The following is an 18,748-nucleotide window of genomic DNA, read 5'->3' as shown; positions in this document are numbered from 1 at the left end:
GTAAAGCTTTCCACAATTTTTGCATATCAAATATATGTATTTAAATAAAAAAAAATTTATAAAAGAGCAGCATGGGAGATGATTTTCTTAAATAGTTTACACATGCAAAGATGTGTTTAATAATGTCTCGAAACGAACAATCATGGACAGTTTCAAGTCGGCTGAAGTACATCCGGCCTTAACAAATTGGATTGGCTTCATGTAAAGCTGCAGAATAATCACGTCGCGAGGCCACTAAATTTATTTCATGCACTTACTATAAATTTGGATCATACACTTCAAGATGTATTTGCTTGAGCGCGGAAACCCGATCTAGTACTATTAGGAAGGAAGTATAAGGTCCCTTATTGGACTGATCTCAAGTTTGGAGTGGTATCCATACAAGAAAAATACAGCAAATAGTATTTAAGAATGATAATAGAGTGTAAGTTGTCATGGAAACCACATGTGAAGAGAGCGAAGAAATCTTCTTGTGGCACACCGAAAAAATTAATGGGGATTGAAGATTATGTGATTAGCAAAACGGGTTTGTAGGCCTTATGGCCAAAAATACAGCGCTAGCAGCTGCAACAAGGCTTAAGGCCTCGGTACATCTTGAGTGCAGGTCGTATGGCCATAGCAATATAGCGCCACTAAATATAGGGCGAGCGGAATCCATGGACTTGCGCCTGGGCTTCGAAAGAAATTTGGGGCCACAATAGAGCCAGAGGGTTGGCGTAAGGGCACGACAATTGCAGAACATACTAAACATGTATATATCGACTATTCCAAATTAATGAAAGGTATCGTATCTACTGTTTACTGTGTCCATCCAGAAAAAATGGATCGTACAGGCTTCCAGATCATTGCAGTTTGTTTCGTGCAGAAACGGAAGCCGTAAACAAAGCAGCATAAATTGTGGAGGAAACGTGCCAAAGCTGCTGACGCGTCAGTAATATATATTGGAAAAATCTTGCTCAGGTCGAATTATGTGTCACAAAGAGTTAGGAGGTAACAAAAAGTCCGATGAACCTGCAGCATTTATCGAGTGCTTTGGTAGACGGCCCAATCCATTTATGAAAAATCAAAAGGAGACAAGAGTAGCATATGATCCGTCAAGTAGGAAAGGCGTGGACAGAAGCGCGGCTCTGTAATGCTTCTAAGTTCTCGTGCAAATCCGTTGGACTCACAAATTTTCCCATATCACTAAAAAGAGAAAACTTATCAAGAAACGATTGAGCACATTCTGTGTTCGTGTACAGCGCTCTTGTTCAAGGCTCCGGCTACTGAGGGCCACAAAGTTTCCAAATCTCGAGACAGTAATAAAGCTGGTCCTAGAAAACTTCTAGTATTTGCCAAAAGGATGGAGTTATTCTATAAAATGATTGCTGATGCCTTATTTAGGTTTTTCCGTTCATTCGTCAAACAAAATATGGTAACACTATGGACACATTCAGTATACGTGAGGTCTTTATTGACCGGCCAGTTCAACCAAACCTTACCTCTAGTGACTTCATTGCATTTCTGGCTTGCACTTAACTATTGCAAAAGTTCAATTTCTTTTATCAATGTTATTATTTTTTGAAATAAATTGCATTATCTCGTTATTTTCGCTTAAATGCAATTTTTTTATAATTTTTGCTATTTCATTTATTTCTTCTTCCGACTTTTAAATTTATTATTGGCTTTAGTTACAAATTTTCATACACGCATACATATCTGGCCATATTTTTGCTCCATTTTGTTGGTATTTGCACTGGCTACAAGAACAACGACGATATCTTTTTTTCCACCCTAACTTTGCGCTGCAACTTTTCAAAGATTTCTTTAAATTTTTGTTAAATTTTTATTTCACTTTTTGCATTTTCTATTATATTTTTTTCGGATTTTTCTTGCTATTGTTGGCCTTCTGCAATTCCAATTTGCAGTAAATTTTGTGATTTTCCTTAAGCGCCGTGTCTAGTAAAGAACGCGTGTAAATACAGTCAATGCGCGATATTATGGACTATATAATTTTACACATTCATATCGTCATCCTCTTGCTAGAAGCTGACTGTGTAAAAAGCTGTTTTAGCAGCTGCAATTGTTCTGTGAAATATACTTACTTAATTGGCACTTAACCGTTTAAACGGTTATGGCCGTCCAACAAGGCGCGCCAGTCGCTCCTTCTCTCTGCCAACCGGTGTCAATTGGTCGCACCAAGGGAGTTTAAATTGTTTTCCACCTGGTTCTTCCAGCGGGGTGGGGCTGCCCTGTACCTCTGCTTCCATAACGGGTTCCGATAGAAACACTTTCTTGGCCGGAGCGTCATCTTTCATTCGCATAACATGGCCCAGCCATCGCAGCCGCTGCGTTTTAATTCGCTGGACTATGTTGATATTTCGTATAGCTCGTACAGCTCATTATTAAATATTCTTCGGTTCTCGCCATCGCCAACACGTACAGGTCCATAAATCTTTCGAAGAACTTTTCTCTCGAATACTCCCAGAGCCGTTTCATCTGATGTTGTCATGGTAAATGCTTTTGCACCATGTAGCAGGAGGGGAAAGATAAGTGCCTTGTAGATATGATTTTCGTTTGCCGAGAGAGGACTTCACTTTTCAACTGCCTACCTAGTCCAAAGTAGCATTTATTGGCAAAAGTGATTCTTCGCTGGATTTCTGAGCAGATGTTGTTGCTAGTGTTGATGTTGATTCCCAAATAAACGAAGTCTTTTACTATTTCGAAATTATGGCTGCCAACAGTAGCGTGGTTGCCAAGGCGCATATGCGCTGACTCTTTGCTCGATAACTGCAGGTACTTCGTTTTGTCCTCGTTCACTGTCAAACCCATCTTTACCGCTTCTTTTTCCAATTTGGAGTAATCAGAACTAACGACGCGGGTGTTTAAGCCGATGATATCAATGTCATCAGCATATGCCAGTAATTGCACGCTTTTATAGTATATTGTTCCAGTGCGGTTAAGTTCTGCAGCTAGTATAATTTTCTCCAGCATCAAATTAAAGAAATCGCATGATAGGGGGTCACCCTGTCTGAAACCTCGTTTAGTTTGGAACGGCTCGGAAAGGTCCTTCCCAATTCTGACTGAGCTGATGGTGTTGCTCATGGTTATTTTGCACAGCCGTATAAGTTTTGCGGGGAAACCAAATTCTGATATAGCGGCATAAAGGCAGCTCCTTTTCGTGCTGTCGAAGGCGACTTTAAAGTCGACAAAGTGGTGTTGTGTGTCGATTCTCTTTTCACAGGTTTTTTCCAAGGTTTGGCGCATAGTGAAATCTGGTCGATGGTAGATTTACCAGGTTTGAAGCCGCACTGATAAGGTCCAATCAGCCGGTTCACGGTGGGCTTCAATCTTTCGCACAATACATTTGAAAGAACCTTACATGCGATATTAAGAAGGCTGATTCCACGATAGTTGGTGCATTTTGCAGTATCCCCTTCTTGTGGACTGGGCAAAGAACACTTAGATTCCAATCGTCGGGCATGCACTCCTCCGACCATATTTTGCGAAGAAGTTTATGCATGTGCCTTACCAACTCCTCGCCACCGTATTTGAATAGCTCCGCAGGCTATCCATCAGCGCCCGCGGCCTTGTAGTTTTTCAATCTGGTTATTGCTATTCTGACTTCGTCATAATCAGGTGGGGGGACATTTATTCCGTCATCAACGATTGCGGGATCGGGTTCGTCATCGCTGTGCCGTAAATCGTTGTCTCCATTTAGGAGAGCAGAGAAGTGTTTCCTCCATAATCTTAGTACTCTCTGGACGTCAGTTACAAGGTCGCCGTTTTCGTTTTACAGGAGTTTGCACTGGTCTTAAAACCTTCCGTCTGTCGCCGATTTTTTGGTAAAATTTGCGGGCGTTATTCCTGGTGGCTAGCAGATCAAGCTCCTCGCACTCACGCCTTTCAGCCTCTGCTTTTTTCTTCCTTCTTCATTCATAAATTTTTTCACATTCACCTTATTAAAACCGTAAAAAGGTGTGGTTTACTTTCCTCTTTCATACGTGTGTTTTTTAAGAATTCTCGATAAATCTGCGTCTTCTGTTATCTTTCAAATCACTGAGCTGTCAAATAAATACACTTAAATGTCCTATTTATGAAATGATATTTATTTACAGTTTGACCCTGTTAGTAGAACTGCACAATATATAAGCGTACTTCAATAATAACGTGTTAAAGCCTTATTCCTAGGTTCTAGACTTTTCTAGACTTTTCGCGAATAGCCTTCTCTATAAGATGCTTATTTACTTCTCTCATCTGCTGCATTTCACATGTCTCTTTGTCTTCTATGTATATGTGTGCACTTCGTGGCTGTGTACATGTGTATGTAAAGTCGTCTACTCTCTTAACAATCTGGTTTAAAATAACATGCATTCGGTAAAAGTGAACGCATTATTGCTAATTCAACCGAGTTTCCTGTCAAGACAAGAAATTTGTTTAGTATTTTCAACAGAAAAGAAACTGATGGTCTCAAGTTTACAATTTACAGATTCTCAATCAATCTAGCAAATTTGTCTTTTTAAGATACCTAATTTCATTGGTATTTTTCAACAGAAAACAGCTGTCAATGTTATGCGAATACAACAACAACAAATTTTAAAGGGGAAGTTACGCCCAGGACGCTCACTATTTTGTATTTATGAGTATGAGCCTCCCGCAGAAATCGCTGTGAAATCCACAGCCTTGACTGTTGTTCTAATAATGACCAAAATCTGTTTTACGAAGATTTCTTTTTTAATATAATCTTTGTAGTTACCGGAGTAAAAAAAAAGGTATTGTCTAGAAAATCTAATTTATTTTTGTTTATATTTTTAATGTGTAAAATAACAATTGTCAGTCTGCTATTACTACATTAAATATGTGTTAAAAATGCGGGGAAGACGGTTTATTGCCGTTGTCCATAAACATCTTAAATCAGCGCATATGTGTGTGTACTTACAGAAAAATTTCACTCGCATATACTCACGAAAAAACATATTGGTACAAGCAGTTTTTGCAGTTTTCAACTACTTTTGCTTAAGCAAAATAATTTAAGCAATTTTTTTTATAAAAATTCGCGTTAGTTCAAATTAAAAACACGAATCTTCTGTAAACTTTTTACAATTTTGACTAAGAATTTTTATGAGTGCTCTGAGAATGCAATTTTGTAAATAATCTAATGTTAGTTCAATCATGTGTTAATCTTAATCTCAATGAAATATTTCCTGATATTTCGGCAATTTTTTTTTCATCAGCTGAGTTGAGCATTTTCTTCCATACAAACTATTGAACGTAATTTTTTATAAGGAAGAAATTGCTCAATTCAGCTGAGGAAAAAAAAACTACCAAAAATAAGGAAATTTGCATAGCAGATTAAGATTAACACTTTATTGTACTAAAATTCAATAATCTACAAAACTTCATACTCAGAAAAGTTCTAATTCTAATTTTAAAATTTTACTGAAAATTCGTATTTTGTATACGAATTCCCGCGAATTTTGCGTAAGATGTAGAACTTTGGTTTATATTGATTTTAGTACATATTTGTACATGTTTTTTACAAAAAAAACGCGAAAATAATTGTGTTTGCCGCAATTAGTTGGAAATTACCAAAAAGTACTTATACCAATACTTTTTTCTTTGAGTGTATAGAAAGCACTTTAAAGAAATAATATTTACATGCATATTTATGGCTTTCAATGCATGACCATTGCTATTCGTATGTATCGAGTTTTTTTTTGTATCCATAAGAATCTTGCTAATAGAATAATTTTGACCAAAAACAGATTTCCTACCCAAGAAACATTTGCTTTATATGCTAAAGGATCGCAATACATTGTAAAAGATAATGCGTATCTGTTGTGTTAATTATGTATTTATTTACAAAACGATCAATTATGCTTGTGTTACTCCTTACGTTTACAATGGATTTCTTATACATATTTTTTCACGTTTTATTTTTAATTTTTTGTTTCGTGCCAGAAGGAAACATGATTGACAATTGATTGGCATGATTATCAATAAACAGTCAAATTCAATGCAATGCCATTAGCGAATGCATTTACCATATGTGCAGTTGAAGGCAAATTCATATTTATATGTAAATACATATATATATATGGGTGTATACAATAAGCATTTGTCTTAAAGTACGAGAAAGAATGCTGAATTTAAAGAGTCTATAAATAAATTAAAGCAGACATATTTGAAAAAAAAAAATTAATAAAGTAAAACTCGTACACACACATTATTTGTAAAACTAAATACACCGAAAGAAATTAAGCTAGTAAAATCAACAAATTAAGTTTGCTGTTATTCAGTAAAATTTATCGCATTATGGTTAATTGTATAGTCATTTCAACAGAAAAGAATCTGTTTGTTTTAAGTAAACAATATTCTATAAAAAATAATAAAAAAAAATGTTTAAGTTAAACGGTTTTATTGAAAACAATACTTACAAGAAGTAATAACAATACTTAAAGCTAAAAAATAATTAGGTAGGTCCTAGGTACTGGTAATCACACTCCTCATCAATCTAGGGCGTTGATCAGATAATTAAATAAAAGCGTTGGGCGTGTCAAGTTTTTAGTCTTTATTTATTATTTCTCATTCTATTTAGTTCATTTAGTGTCTCATTATTACAAGGACTCTTTCATGACAATTTGTTACAATCTAAGTCCTCAATACATAATCCTTCCAAAGACTTTACTCGACTCTGCGCCACGTATGCCTGTTCCTCCTCGGACTCCAAAATATTTTGATGTCACTTCTACTGGACTGTATGTAATATTTGTTCCAAATATAAACCAAATCCGACCACAAATACGATATTTTTGAATAAATTGATCTTTGCGCCACCTAGCGGCGATTTTTTTTATAGATTGCTTTCTATTCTTGTATGTATTATGTGTTCCAAATATGAGGCAAATCGGACCACAAATACGATTTTTGTGAATATCTCGATCCTTGCGCCACCTAGCGGCGATTTTTTCTTATTGTATTGTAATTGTATTGTCGTCGGGTTCTGAACTATATTCCAAGTTTCAAGCTTGTAGCTTATAGGGAAGTTACTTAAATTTCAGTTACAAAATTCGTGCCAGCCAGCCAACCAGCCTGTCAACTCAAGCTAAATAAAACCGTTTAAAAAATGACAGCTTCGCAATCAATCCAACTAATTTTGCTAGTAAGACAACTGATTTCGTTTGTCATTTCAACATCGAACAACTGTCATTGTTATCAAGATGCATCAGCTAATTTTAAAGAAAACTTACGCTCACGGCACTACTTTATTCTTAAGACTATCGTGCCACCGAAAACTCTTTAATATCAACAGCCACGTTCATATTTTAACAGTTTTCATTTGTATGTTTAGGGTTACATTAATAATTGTTGATATCTATGTCAATAAGAAATGTTTAATATATTTTCAGTAAAAAACACTAACAGCGCTAGGCGGCCACTGTGTTGTGTTTGTTATCAAGGTCTGGAAAAAGCAACATCAAAAACTAAAAAAAAGTGGTTTATTTGTATATATTATTTTTTTAACATGTTATTTTTTTTTTTTTAGTTGATTTGGTTGTTAAAACGATTAATTCAGAATTAACAATTTGTGCGAAGTTTATTCAATTGCTATTTGCGATGGATACAATTTAACAGAAATATCGGTTGAATTGACCCGTACTTTGGTTGGTTTGACCAGTTTTTTTTTTTCTTTCAGTGTATGCAAAACAAAATACAGTTCACAGCAGCTACTTTTCTTGCCATTTGCGCTTGAGTAACTTTTTGTTTGTGGGTGGCATTAGCTCTCCCTTTAAATTGAAAATTACATATAACTACAATATAAATTACTTTTAAAAGTATAAAATTTTTTCACCTACTATTTGCTTTTAGAATACAAGTGCTTTGGCCGCTCGAACAATCACTTCACCCTTTTCTTGTTAAATGTTCGTTACCCTTTAAATTTATTCTTTGAGATTAGTCAATTTATTTTTAATTTGTTGTTGCTTGTTGTTTCAAATGGTGTGTTTATGAGAATGGCAGCTACTTTGCAATCAATAGAAAAAAATACATATATTATATGTATATATTAAAGCTTTGCATTTCTTTATTCATCGATTTTAGGTCTCAGCTAAAAAAAATTTTAATACTGTTTTATCGGCCAGTTGATGTGAAAAATCCTCGGTTTGAATATATTTAATGACATATTTTCCTTAATTGAAAAAAGGATCCACAATTTAAAAAAATTTTTTTTTGTCAATTTGTTGCCGTCTTGACTAAACGATTATAATTGTTTAAGTCAACTGCATTGCGGGTCAATTTGACCGTAACTCTGGAAATTTGAATCCACCAAAAATAGCTGTTGAATCAATTTTGCCCGAATTGTTGATCAACAAGGATCGTTTCAATAGTCAAATCAACAAAAAGAAATTTCGTCGTATGTTAGCCATAAAACTGTTAACTTATTATATTATTTTTCACCACAAGTATGACAATGAAAACTGTTAAAATAACTGTTTTTCGTTAACATTAGAATAAAATTGATATGCGAGAGATTTTTGCGGCACTATCCGGCACAAGAATAAACAAATGCACCGAGAGTGTAAATTCAAAATTAACAATGAAATCAGTTCCTTTAACAGAAAAACCAGATTACATTGATTGACAATTTGTAAATGTTACAGAATATTTTAAGCTTTAGATCCATAGCTTCTCCTCTGTTGAAGTGACTAAAAAATTTTGTTTTTTTTACAAAAATTGTTTGCTGATTCAAAAACAAAAACTGATTGCCCGATTTTACTAGCATCATTTCTTTTGGTGTCGAAATTTGCACTCCAATGTATTAAACCTTTCAGGATCTATTAAACTACGTAAAGTTTTGTCCGTATAAGTGATTTCTTCTCCTTCTATTTCTGTAGTACTAAATCGCTGCTCGAAGATTTTGATCTATAATGTAATGATATCTAAAATCTCGGCTGGTGAAATAATTATTTGGGCTCTCTTCACATATAGCATTATTCTCTTTCGTTTGAAAGTCGCTGAGTAAGCATGGTAGCAACATCTCAGGAGGCTATTCTTTATTTGCAAAAAAAGTTTGTATAGCATATTTACGAAATATTTTTTGAGTGTTAACAAATATACATACATATATCTTGCCTCGTTGCTTGTTAATCAACGACTTGCTTGTTAACCACCACTGCGAGTATGGTACTCTTACCAACACAGTACCAGTTCGCAGTTTGGTGATTTATACGTAGTAGTGTTACCTCATTCTGATAAATTTTTTCTATGTAGACTTTTCTGAAACTTATATTTTTCAAGTTATCCTTATTTGCAGATGAAAATTGTGATTTTCCATAGAATATACCCAAGTAAAATCGGCTTAAGGTAAATTTGAGTAAAGGCAATTTAATCTTATCTTCAACTTATAATAAAGAATTGGGAGTTTGAATTAATAAATGTCCATGTTTGCTCAAATGCTGTTATCTAAATACTGCACTTGTGTCATTACAACTGAAGTAACAAAGCAATAATATCACATTTTTTAAGCCGGAGAGCTAACTCAACATATATCACACATAAATAGCTGTATAAGCACTAATGTTTATGTATATGTGTTAACTCGTATAAGCACATACAATGCTTATAAAGAACTACCATTCATTTACCTTCTTATAACTTCTTTATCTAAGACTTATTTGACACGCCAAATGAGTCAACTCAACCGGAAATTTACCTAACAACCTCAGCTTAACTAACTTCCGTACTAATTGTGGCAGGCTTTGCGTTGAAAATCAACCAACATTTATAAACATGTATATCAGTGTATTTGTATAGGTGCCCCGGAGTGATCATAAATTACATAATTTCTCTTGATTTTCATAAAATGCATAGACCTGACAAAAATTTACACCACAAATAAGGCTTATTTTGTTATATAATCAAAAGCGTCACAATAATATAAAATCCCATACAAAAAGTGCTCACGAAAAAAAAATTTTCGTTTATCAATTAGTACCCACTTCTTAAGAAAACTCATACGCTTTCTGCTACCTTTTTCTAAAGATTTTTAAGCAATCGTGCACAGAATGTGCTAGTTTTAACAAAGTTTCTTCTAATGCATTACTGAATCTGACTTTCGTGTCTTGAGGGCAGTGACATCACTTTATAGAGAACAGAAAAAGAAATATATCAAAATTACTTGGTTGCTGTTTTTCACAAAATAAATATAAAGGAAATTTTTCTTAAGCGTTTTCTTATGATATGGATACCGCGCTTTATTTAGACTTTCCTCCTTAAAAAGTGTGAAATATTCTTTATATGGAAGAAAATCTAAAACACCCTTCGGAAAATTTTTTTTTTAAATATTGGTAGGCGTATAACTTCACGGAACATCAAATAAAAAGTTATCGATTTACGTAAAATTGTCTCGAAGTTTCCAGTTTTTCAAAAACATTTTTGAGATTTATTTTGCGTTGTTGCTGCTACAAAACTGATGAAAGATTTTTCTTAAAATATCGAAATTAAAAAAAGAAGAGATTGATTGGCAAAATTATTAAAATTTATTACATGATAGTAAATAACTTAAGACTTATAACCATGTGGTGAATATTAGTAAGCTATTCCAATACATCACTATGTCGCTAATAAATGAATGCTGCACAAACAAAATGGCAATGTTAGCAAATGAGACAGCAAATAGTTATGCACACATGTACACTGCAGCTAAGAGCAGACGACATTACACACACATATGTACACAGCAACAAAGAGTGCACAAGGCATTGCTCACACATGCAAATAGAAGACGACAGCGTATATGAGAAGACAAGATATACATAAGAGAAGTGAATACGCAACAATCAATCGAGAAAGCTCTTTGCGAAAAGTGTAGACCCTGACGCAGTCTGAGAATCTTTCAATCAGTCTGAATTTAATACGTTGTAAGAGATGTACGCGAATAAGTTGAATTGTGAAATTCTACTTCGGTAGTGGCGCTGTAAATAAAGAGAATTTTGCATGCAGAGATTTGATTTGTTTTTTTGACAGTTCAGAGATTCGAACGATAATACAAGGCAAAAATTAATCGAGAATTCCTAAGACTCCTTGCAATAAGAAACAGCTAAGGGTTATCGGTAACCACAATCACTTACAATATTTTTGTTGAAACATTCAACCATCTTAAGAAATTTTCAAATTATTTGTAAGGAGCAAACTATGAGTTATTTTACATATCAAACAGAAGCTTGATAAACATTGAAGCGATAAAACAATGAGGCGCATTATACATTAACATTAAACATAAAATTACATTATGCTGCCCATATATATGAGTACTTAGATGAAACTAACTTCAGATAGAAAGTCAGTGGTTAGCCACTACCAATAATGTTAATATGCAGGAAAATTTACAAACATGCATACATACATATTTCAGCATACAGGTATAAGTGCCATATGCAGACAGCTATTATGTTGATAGTGAGCCTACCGTTAGATAAATACAAATAAATATATACATACAAAAATTTAAAGTAAATAAATAATACACATATACAGTTAATATAGGCAGTCTCCCTTAGGTCAAAATCTGCTTTTGTATTGAAATCTTTTGAGCTCTGGCTCTAGTCAAACAATTTACGCATAGTTAGATAAACTTGACTGAAAATTAACCAAACACTAATTTAACACCAAAATTATGCATGGACATTATTATGCGTTGCATCCAAGCATAATAACAAATATTAATTTTGGTCAAACAAACGAAATGATGCAAATAAAAACACATAAGTAAACAAAAATATTTAGTTATAAAACGTTTTGACGGTGTCGACTAGTTAATTTTTACCTCATTTGGAAGCAATATTCGATAGCGTCTGTATTTTCAGTTTTGAATTTAAGCATATCTTAATGAATTTAAAATTTAATTCAAATTACGATAATTGTGTACAAAAAAGTGCAGTGATTAAAGTTTAAGTATTTCAAATTGAAAACAAATATAAATTCTTCTCTTCTGACGTAGCAATATCTTCAATAACGTAATAATGTTAACACACCATCCGTTACAAATAAGATATTTATAGTTTGTACAAATATATAAGCTACTTACAATTAATATATTATTTGCTTAACCTATGGTATGGCACAACCTCATGGTGTCATAGTGGCAACCGTTTGCACGGCAACTACACCACGAATTCCAATACCATTCTAATCTAAGCACATATAATTCACTGCATTACGTTCTGACCCTTCAGCACTATTAGGCTCATGATAAAATTCCACATTTCAGGTCTGTAAACAACGTTTTCTGAGTACCAGGAATAACCCGCAACACAATTAAGGGATGTGGTTACAATCTTTTTGTCACATCGAATCAAAATATCTGTCAGCTCTACGGCATAGTAAAGTCCCAGCTATTTATCACATTCACAGAAAATCAAATATCACTAACGCAGTTTCACACATTTCATCAGGTACCAATCAACATTTTCATTAAGCTTACTCCGAAGCGTATACTTTATTGTCAAATTTAGCGGAGAAGCGACTGCAAGGCTTCATTGAGTATGCTTCGCTCCTACCTACCCAAAAGTGAACTCCCTTCCATAGTCCCGGCAATTCTTCCACTAAGGAGCCAAACTGAAGGCCAGTAGCTAAGACATGCATATAAGTATCATATGAGAGTATACACAGATCAAAACCGATTTCCTGCTCCCCGCGAATATGGTTTTTAATAACAACCGCGATAGAGTCGCAGAAGTAATACACCGCGTCCACATGCTTCCTTTCGCTTCATGGATTGTATGACCCATGCCAAACCCACAGGGGGATATGCCACCTATTTGAAGAAATTAAAAAAAAATTTAAATAAATTATAAAAAAGTACGACTAAGTATTTATAACAATTATGTTTATCATATATTTTCAGGCGACGCTAGTAATGCCAGTATAGGCAGCGGCGAAGGCACAGGCGAAGAGGATGACGATGCGAATGGTAAAAAGAACCAAAAAAAACGTGGCATTTTCCCAAAAGTAGCAACAAATATCTTAAGAGCGTGGCTGTTTCAGCATTTAACGGTAAGTTCTCATAAAAATATTTGTAATTAATGTAGCATAATTTTATAATATAATAAAGAAGCTTAAATCAAGCTTAAAAAGTATATGATAATGTGGTTTAAAATTAAACATCTCTTCATAATGAACAACAAATATGGACAAAAAGCTGAATTAAAAGGACGGTGAGCTGGGGTGTTCAAGTCCACCAGCCTTGGTTTGGCCGAGGAGGACTATCCATCCTCCTCTTCCATTTTCGGGTAATGGCACCCGGTTGCACGGCAAATCCACCGCGAGTTCCGTGCTTGCCTCAGTATCCTTCTTTCATTGATTTTATAATCTCGGGTATCTAATTGTCAGGTCAATCAGATCGAGATCTGTGTTTTGCCGCAATTTAGGAATGTGACCAACCTTTTCTGTCCTGCAGTGTTCCAACAATGTATAATACATTGTTAACGACGGAGCTGATTTTGCTCAGACATTGCTTGAGGGCGGCACCTCCCTCCAACGCTATGCACCACATGTTATGATCAGAAACGCCCGTTCGCCGTGAACCAAATACCGATGTAATCTATCAGCGCAAGTGTCTTTATTTAAGCATGAATAGCTACTTAAATGTTCCATAGAGTGAGAGTGTCATATAATTCCTTGTGAATAAAACTATCTGTCGTTTGGCCAACAGACAGTGATGCTCACAAGTACTTACGACACAAACACTCACAAGATACATCTTCACTAATCATGGTACTAAACCACTTGCGCAGCAAGACACATCTCGCTAGTCACAGGTACTTGTGCGTTTAAGATCATGTTGCAACTGAAACCCTCTAAACGTTCTATTCAGTTTTATGCAACTTTGTTCTGCATTATTTGCTACTTTATATATGCCCACATATTCATCGTTATTTGCGTTTCTCAATGAAATTTGGGTATGCTATGACAAGCAAGAGACCGAGTTCCCTTGGGTTTGCACGCCCCAAGGGAAAACAAGTCTACTCAGAGCGTGTCATAAAGTGAACTCTTATTTGAAACCACAAGCACCGCGATGCTCCCACAAGGGGGCCATCCCAGGACAGGAGGTGAGACCTAAGTACAAAGCATCGTTCGATGCAGTGCATCAGATCACACTGGCTTCTCCTGCTCTCGCGGTAGCAGTATTTATAAAGACCTTGCCTAGGGTCCCACAGGGTGATACCCGCGTCCACCCTGCTACCTTTCGAGTAAAACACCTTACTCATGGATTGGGTACCCATGGTATTATTGTCGCCTTTTACGACCGGTATACCTACCGTGGGCATATCCTAACCCCTAACCCACAGGGGGATGATGAGTTGGGGTGTAGCAACCGCCCAAATGGGTTGCAGAAAAGTTGGGAATGTCATATAGGTACATATGCGCTCATCTCTAGTAGTCTCAAGTTTAGCCAAAATCTAAAAGTGCAACTAGTAATTCCACGAAGTTACCAAGAGTTAGCCAGTGTACCCACTTCATTAATATTTCTAGGATTATAATAGCGCCTGAATGCTGAGGTTTTTAACTAACCTTAAATTTATATTTGTTGATGTAAAAAGTATTAAGAAATTAAGCACATTATGGGCATAAATATGTTATTATGTACTTACAGAAATATATGTTTATTTTTGTAAAAATATTGCGCTTATTTCCGTGCTAGTTTTTGTTTGCTGAGTTTTTTATTTTACCTTAGTTTTGTTGATGCTCATATAATAGAACAATTTTATAGTTGCTGTATACACGAAATATTTAAGATTTATTGTTATGCGTTTATAAATCAAAAAGATTTGTTTGATTTTATGCAATACTTGGCTTTGGTTTTAGAACGGATGTTTGAATGGTGATGCCAAGTACTGGGGGCATAATAAATATTTAGATCAAAAACTTAGTTTGGCTTAAGCATTTCAGAATATCTTAAACTTAGGTATTAGTAAATAAATTGCCTAAATTACATATTCATTCCTTACCAGTATATTCACTGAAATTATCCGTTTTAATTTCAGCCAATGCTGAAGATTTTATCTTTTAAGTTAATTAGGGTAAGCTTAGCCAACATTGGTTTTTCCTGTTCAATGAATGATAGTTTCGTGGCCCTAGGTTTGCGGCGACGTGATTGATTTTTCGGAGCACATTAAAGAGTAAAGGCGAAAGCATAGTTCATCTTCTACATCTATGCCGGGGTTCGTCCAATATCTGGAAATTTTCGAAAACTTTAAAGTTTTTTTCTCAAAATATGGGTCTGCTGAAAGCTTTAAATGAAGTTTTTGTTGCTTGCATATATTTTATTTAATTTTTTTGATTCTCTCATGTAGCAAAATACCAATTTTATAAGATATATACGGAATACTCTTTGAATATAAGCAAACAATGCGTGCTTTCGTCTTGCTGACTTTGGCGTTGATCAACGACTAAACCACTACCATTACGATCAAAGTACACCTACAAACACAGTCACAGTTTCAGTTTTGACGAGCCCTGGTCTAGTCTCATACCACTTTTGCTGGAGTATTTGATACAAAAAAAATAAAAAATTAAAACCATATTAGCACCCACCTCAATTTCTTGGACGACAATTTTTTAGGGTTATTTGTTGTTTTTACAACTATTTTTTTAGCAAAATGTTAGAGTTCGGCGGATCTTTTGGAAATTATCGCAAAGTCAATCGTAATCAGCATAACGGTATCTATCAAAATGGACTTGGTCCAGATTTAATATGATGCAATAACGCTACTACAAGCTTAAGTTTTCAGCAGTTTGCGAAAATTGTTAAACTTTTCTTAGCGTCTTTCTTTGTAGCACAATATTGTCAAACCAGGTATACCCTAATGCATATATCTACCTGTATCGAATGCATTTTCCGTTACATACTATTTAAACAACATTATCTATGCATATGTATTTGTACATATTTATAGCCATGACGTAGATAAGAATCTTTGTGCAGTTCTGCTACCGATTTTTACTACTTATTTAAGAACACCAGTAGTTGGCTTCTGTAGAAGCGTTTAGGTTGTTGCTGTTGTATTTTAAGCTCTTTGTTATTAAAAATCTACCCACTGCCATTGTTATTAAACATGCTGATATCAGTTTTATTATATTTGTCACTGGCATTAACGGTTTATAATACCTGTACATTTTTATTGTATTTTCTATATATATATTTTTTCTTTACATATCTACAACCATTTTTCTCTCTCGAATTACGTTGCGTGTATTATCCAGTTTGAGCAGTCATTGTGATATGATTTTATACATATATATATAAGAAAATTTGAATATATTTACACATATCTACATAATTTGAAAAAACAAAAAACTTTTTTATGAGTTCACCGAGTTGATAAACGTACAAATGTATGTACATATGTATATGCAAGGGCTTATAGAGGAGGAGATGAAAAAGGAGTACAGATGACCTTCATTACAGCATAATACTGTTGGAAAATTTAGGAAATTACTGATAACCCTGCGCCTTCTGTTATCGTTCGAACCACCGAACTGACGAACAAAAACACGCAAATGTTCTCTGTGTAAAACGCTTTTTATTTACAGCACTACTATGGTAGTAGAACTTCAAATTATTCGTCCACTTCACTTAGAACGTGCTGAAATATAACCAATTCACCGTCACTCAGACTGCGCCGCTTTTCTACTCTCAATTGCCTCGTTGGCCTCTTTTCCCAGGTGTAGACTTTTCGGAAACAACCTCCTCGATTAGTTGCTTATTTATTTTTCTTGTCAGCTGCATCTCATCTGTCTCACTGTCTTCTTAATAATAATGCAAGCATTACACTGGGTGACAAAAAAATATTAAAAAATCAATGCCATAAATTTTTTGGGGTTTTATTCTACAGAACATAAATCTGTAGTCAGGTTTCCCAAATTGGTTCAGGTTATTGAGATAATCGTGTTTGAAATTGCGACAAACGTCTTTTTATGCTATATTACATGCAAATAAAAATCCAAATATACATTGAAATCAGAAACAGGACTAACTTTCCCGAAGGTTTTGACGGGACACCATTTAGATAGATACATTTGAGATCGGGCCACCTTTAGCATTTTTTAGATCATTATTTCTCTTGAAAGTAATACCACTCCTACTCTGTAAAATCGAGCTTTTAGAAAATTATTCATTTTGTTTTGTTGATTTTCCGACAGGGTGGATAATCGTTGTATTTGGAACGATTTTTCGTCATACCTTGCCAAATTTGATTTGCAGACAAACCGGTTGCGGCGTTGCGCCCTTATCAGTGTAATTTTTCGTTCTCAGAACAAGCACAAGAAACCAGGTCGTCTCCAAAATCAGACAAAGGATGAGGTAAAATCATTCCAATCGTTCTTTTACAAAATCTTTTTTTTTTCTGCTTCTGACTATTGAATTTACTGAGTTTGGCATGTTCTTCATTGTGTTGCAATTTTTGTCAAAAGCCGCAAAGAAAATCTAAACAGGCTGAATTTTGGGACAATTTCGGGATTCGCGGATTGAACTTTCAGATAACGAAAATCCCGGGAGCAAAAAATTCAGAAAATCATCATCCCTAGATACTACGCCTACATTAAATTAAGCAGACGAGATTTTTCTTTGAAATGAAAGAAACCAGTTCATCTCCAAACCAAATTGGACAAAGGATGACGGAAAATCATTCCAATATACATACATACATATTTTAGAAAATCTTTATTTTGCTTCTGACAAATTGTATATTGAATTTGCTGAAATTGTCTAGTTCCTCAATGTGTTGCAGTTTTTGGCAAAAGCCACAAAGAAATCTACACAGGCTGAATTTTGGGACAATTTCGGGATCGCGGGATTAAACTTTCAGATCCCGAAAATCCCGGGAGCAAAAAATCCAGAAAATTGTTGGCCCTAGTAACTACGCCCACTTTATATAAATCAGACAAGAATTTCAATCTGTTTTAGAAAATGTTTAGATGGATGTTTTCGGCACCCGATTTGAATCCAAGTAGAAAAAGAGGTTTGGTCTGAACCTCGCCAACCAATATATTTTCACTTTATTTATTTAAACGCTGCCCCGATCGCTGTTTAAATAATAGCTACGCCTATGCCTACATACAATAATTATATTTAACTCTTCCTCATATATGCGGCTCATAAATGCGATTAAAAATATTTATTCATTTTTTTTGTTTTTTTTTTTTTTTTTGTTTTTTGCTCTACACACTCGTATTAAATACGCGTACAGTAGCGCTCACATATATCAACAATTAAATACATATATGCATATATACATACATTCATTCATCGTAACCTTTAACGGCGCCCCATTGGAGCTCTCTCACTCCCATTACCGTTTGGTAGGTGGAGTGATATTTCATTTTGTATGCATTTTGTTGTTGAGATCTGCGCATACACACCCCTTTGCGCATGTTTGTTGTTCTGTTGTTAGTATTTGTTGCACAGTAGCCACTATTGCTGCCATTGGTTGAAATGTGTTGACTCGTTTAGATGTTGTTGTTGTAGGATTGTTTTACTTCAGCTACTGTGGTCGGTTTGCTTAGTTCGTCGTCGTTATATATTTTTTCACTTCATCCATTGTAAGTTGTTGACGCTTTTTCTGTTGTTATAATTGTTGTTGTAACTTTTTAATACCAGTGTTGTTACCAGATATTATTGTTAACTTGAATTCCTATTGCTTTGTCGTTTAAGACACCGCCTGACAGTTTGCGAACGTATAAAAAAGTTTACGCTGGCGAGCACAAAATT

The 18,748-nt window shown here is 34.8% G+C and overlaps 1 protein-coding gene across 2 annotated transcripts in view; it reads left to right on the top strand.

Annotated features, from left to right (window-relative positions):
- The window catches only part of hth (homothorax), a 712,335-nt gene that overhangs the window by 595,599 nt on the left and 97,988 nt on the right, over positions 1–18,748 (top strand). For both annotated transcript variants that reach the window (XM_067760647.1, XM_067760646.1), the window contains exon 11: positions 12,884–13,032. In XM_067760647.1, the coding sequence (XP_067616748.1) occupies positions 12,884–13,032 (149 nt within the window). The remainder of the gene's footprint in view (positions 1–12,883; positions 13,033–18,748) is intronic.

This window comes from Eurosta solidaginis, chromosome 1, assembly GCF_040869045.1.
Source record: "Eurosta solidaginis isolate ZX-2024a chromosome 1, ASM4086904v1, whole genome shotgun sequence".
NCBI classification, from domain to species: domain Eukaryota; kingdom Metazoa; phylum Arthropoda; class Insecta; order Diptera; family Tephritidae; genus Eurosta; species Eurosta solidaginis.
Note: the sequence above shows the minus strand (reverse complement) of the source record. Positions and strands in the feature narration are given on the sequence as shown.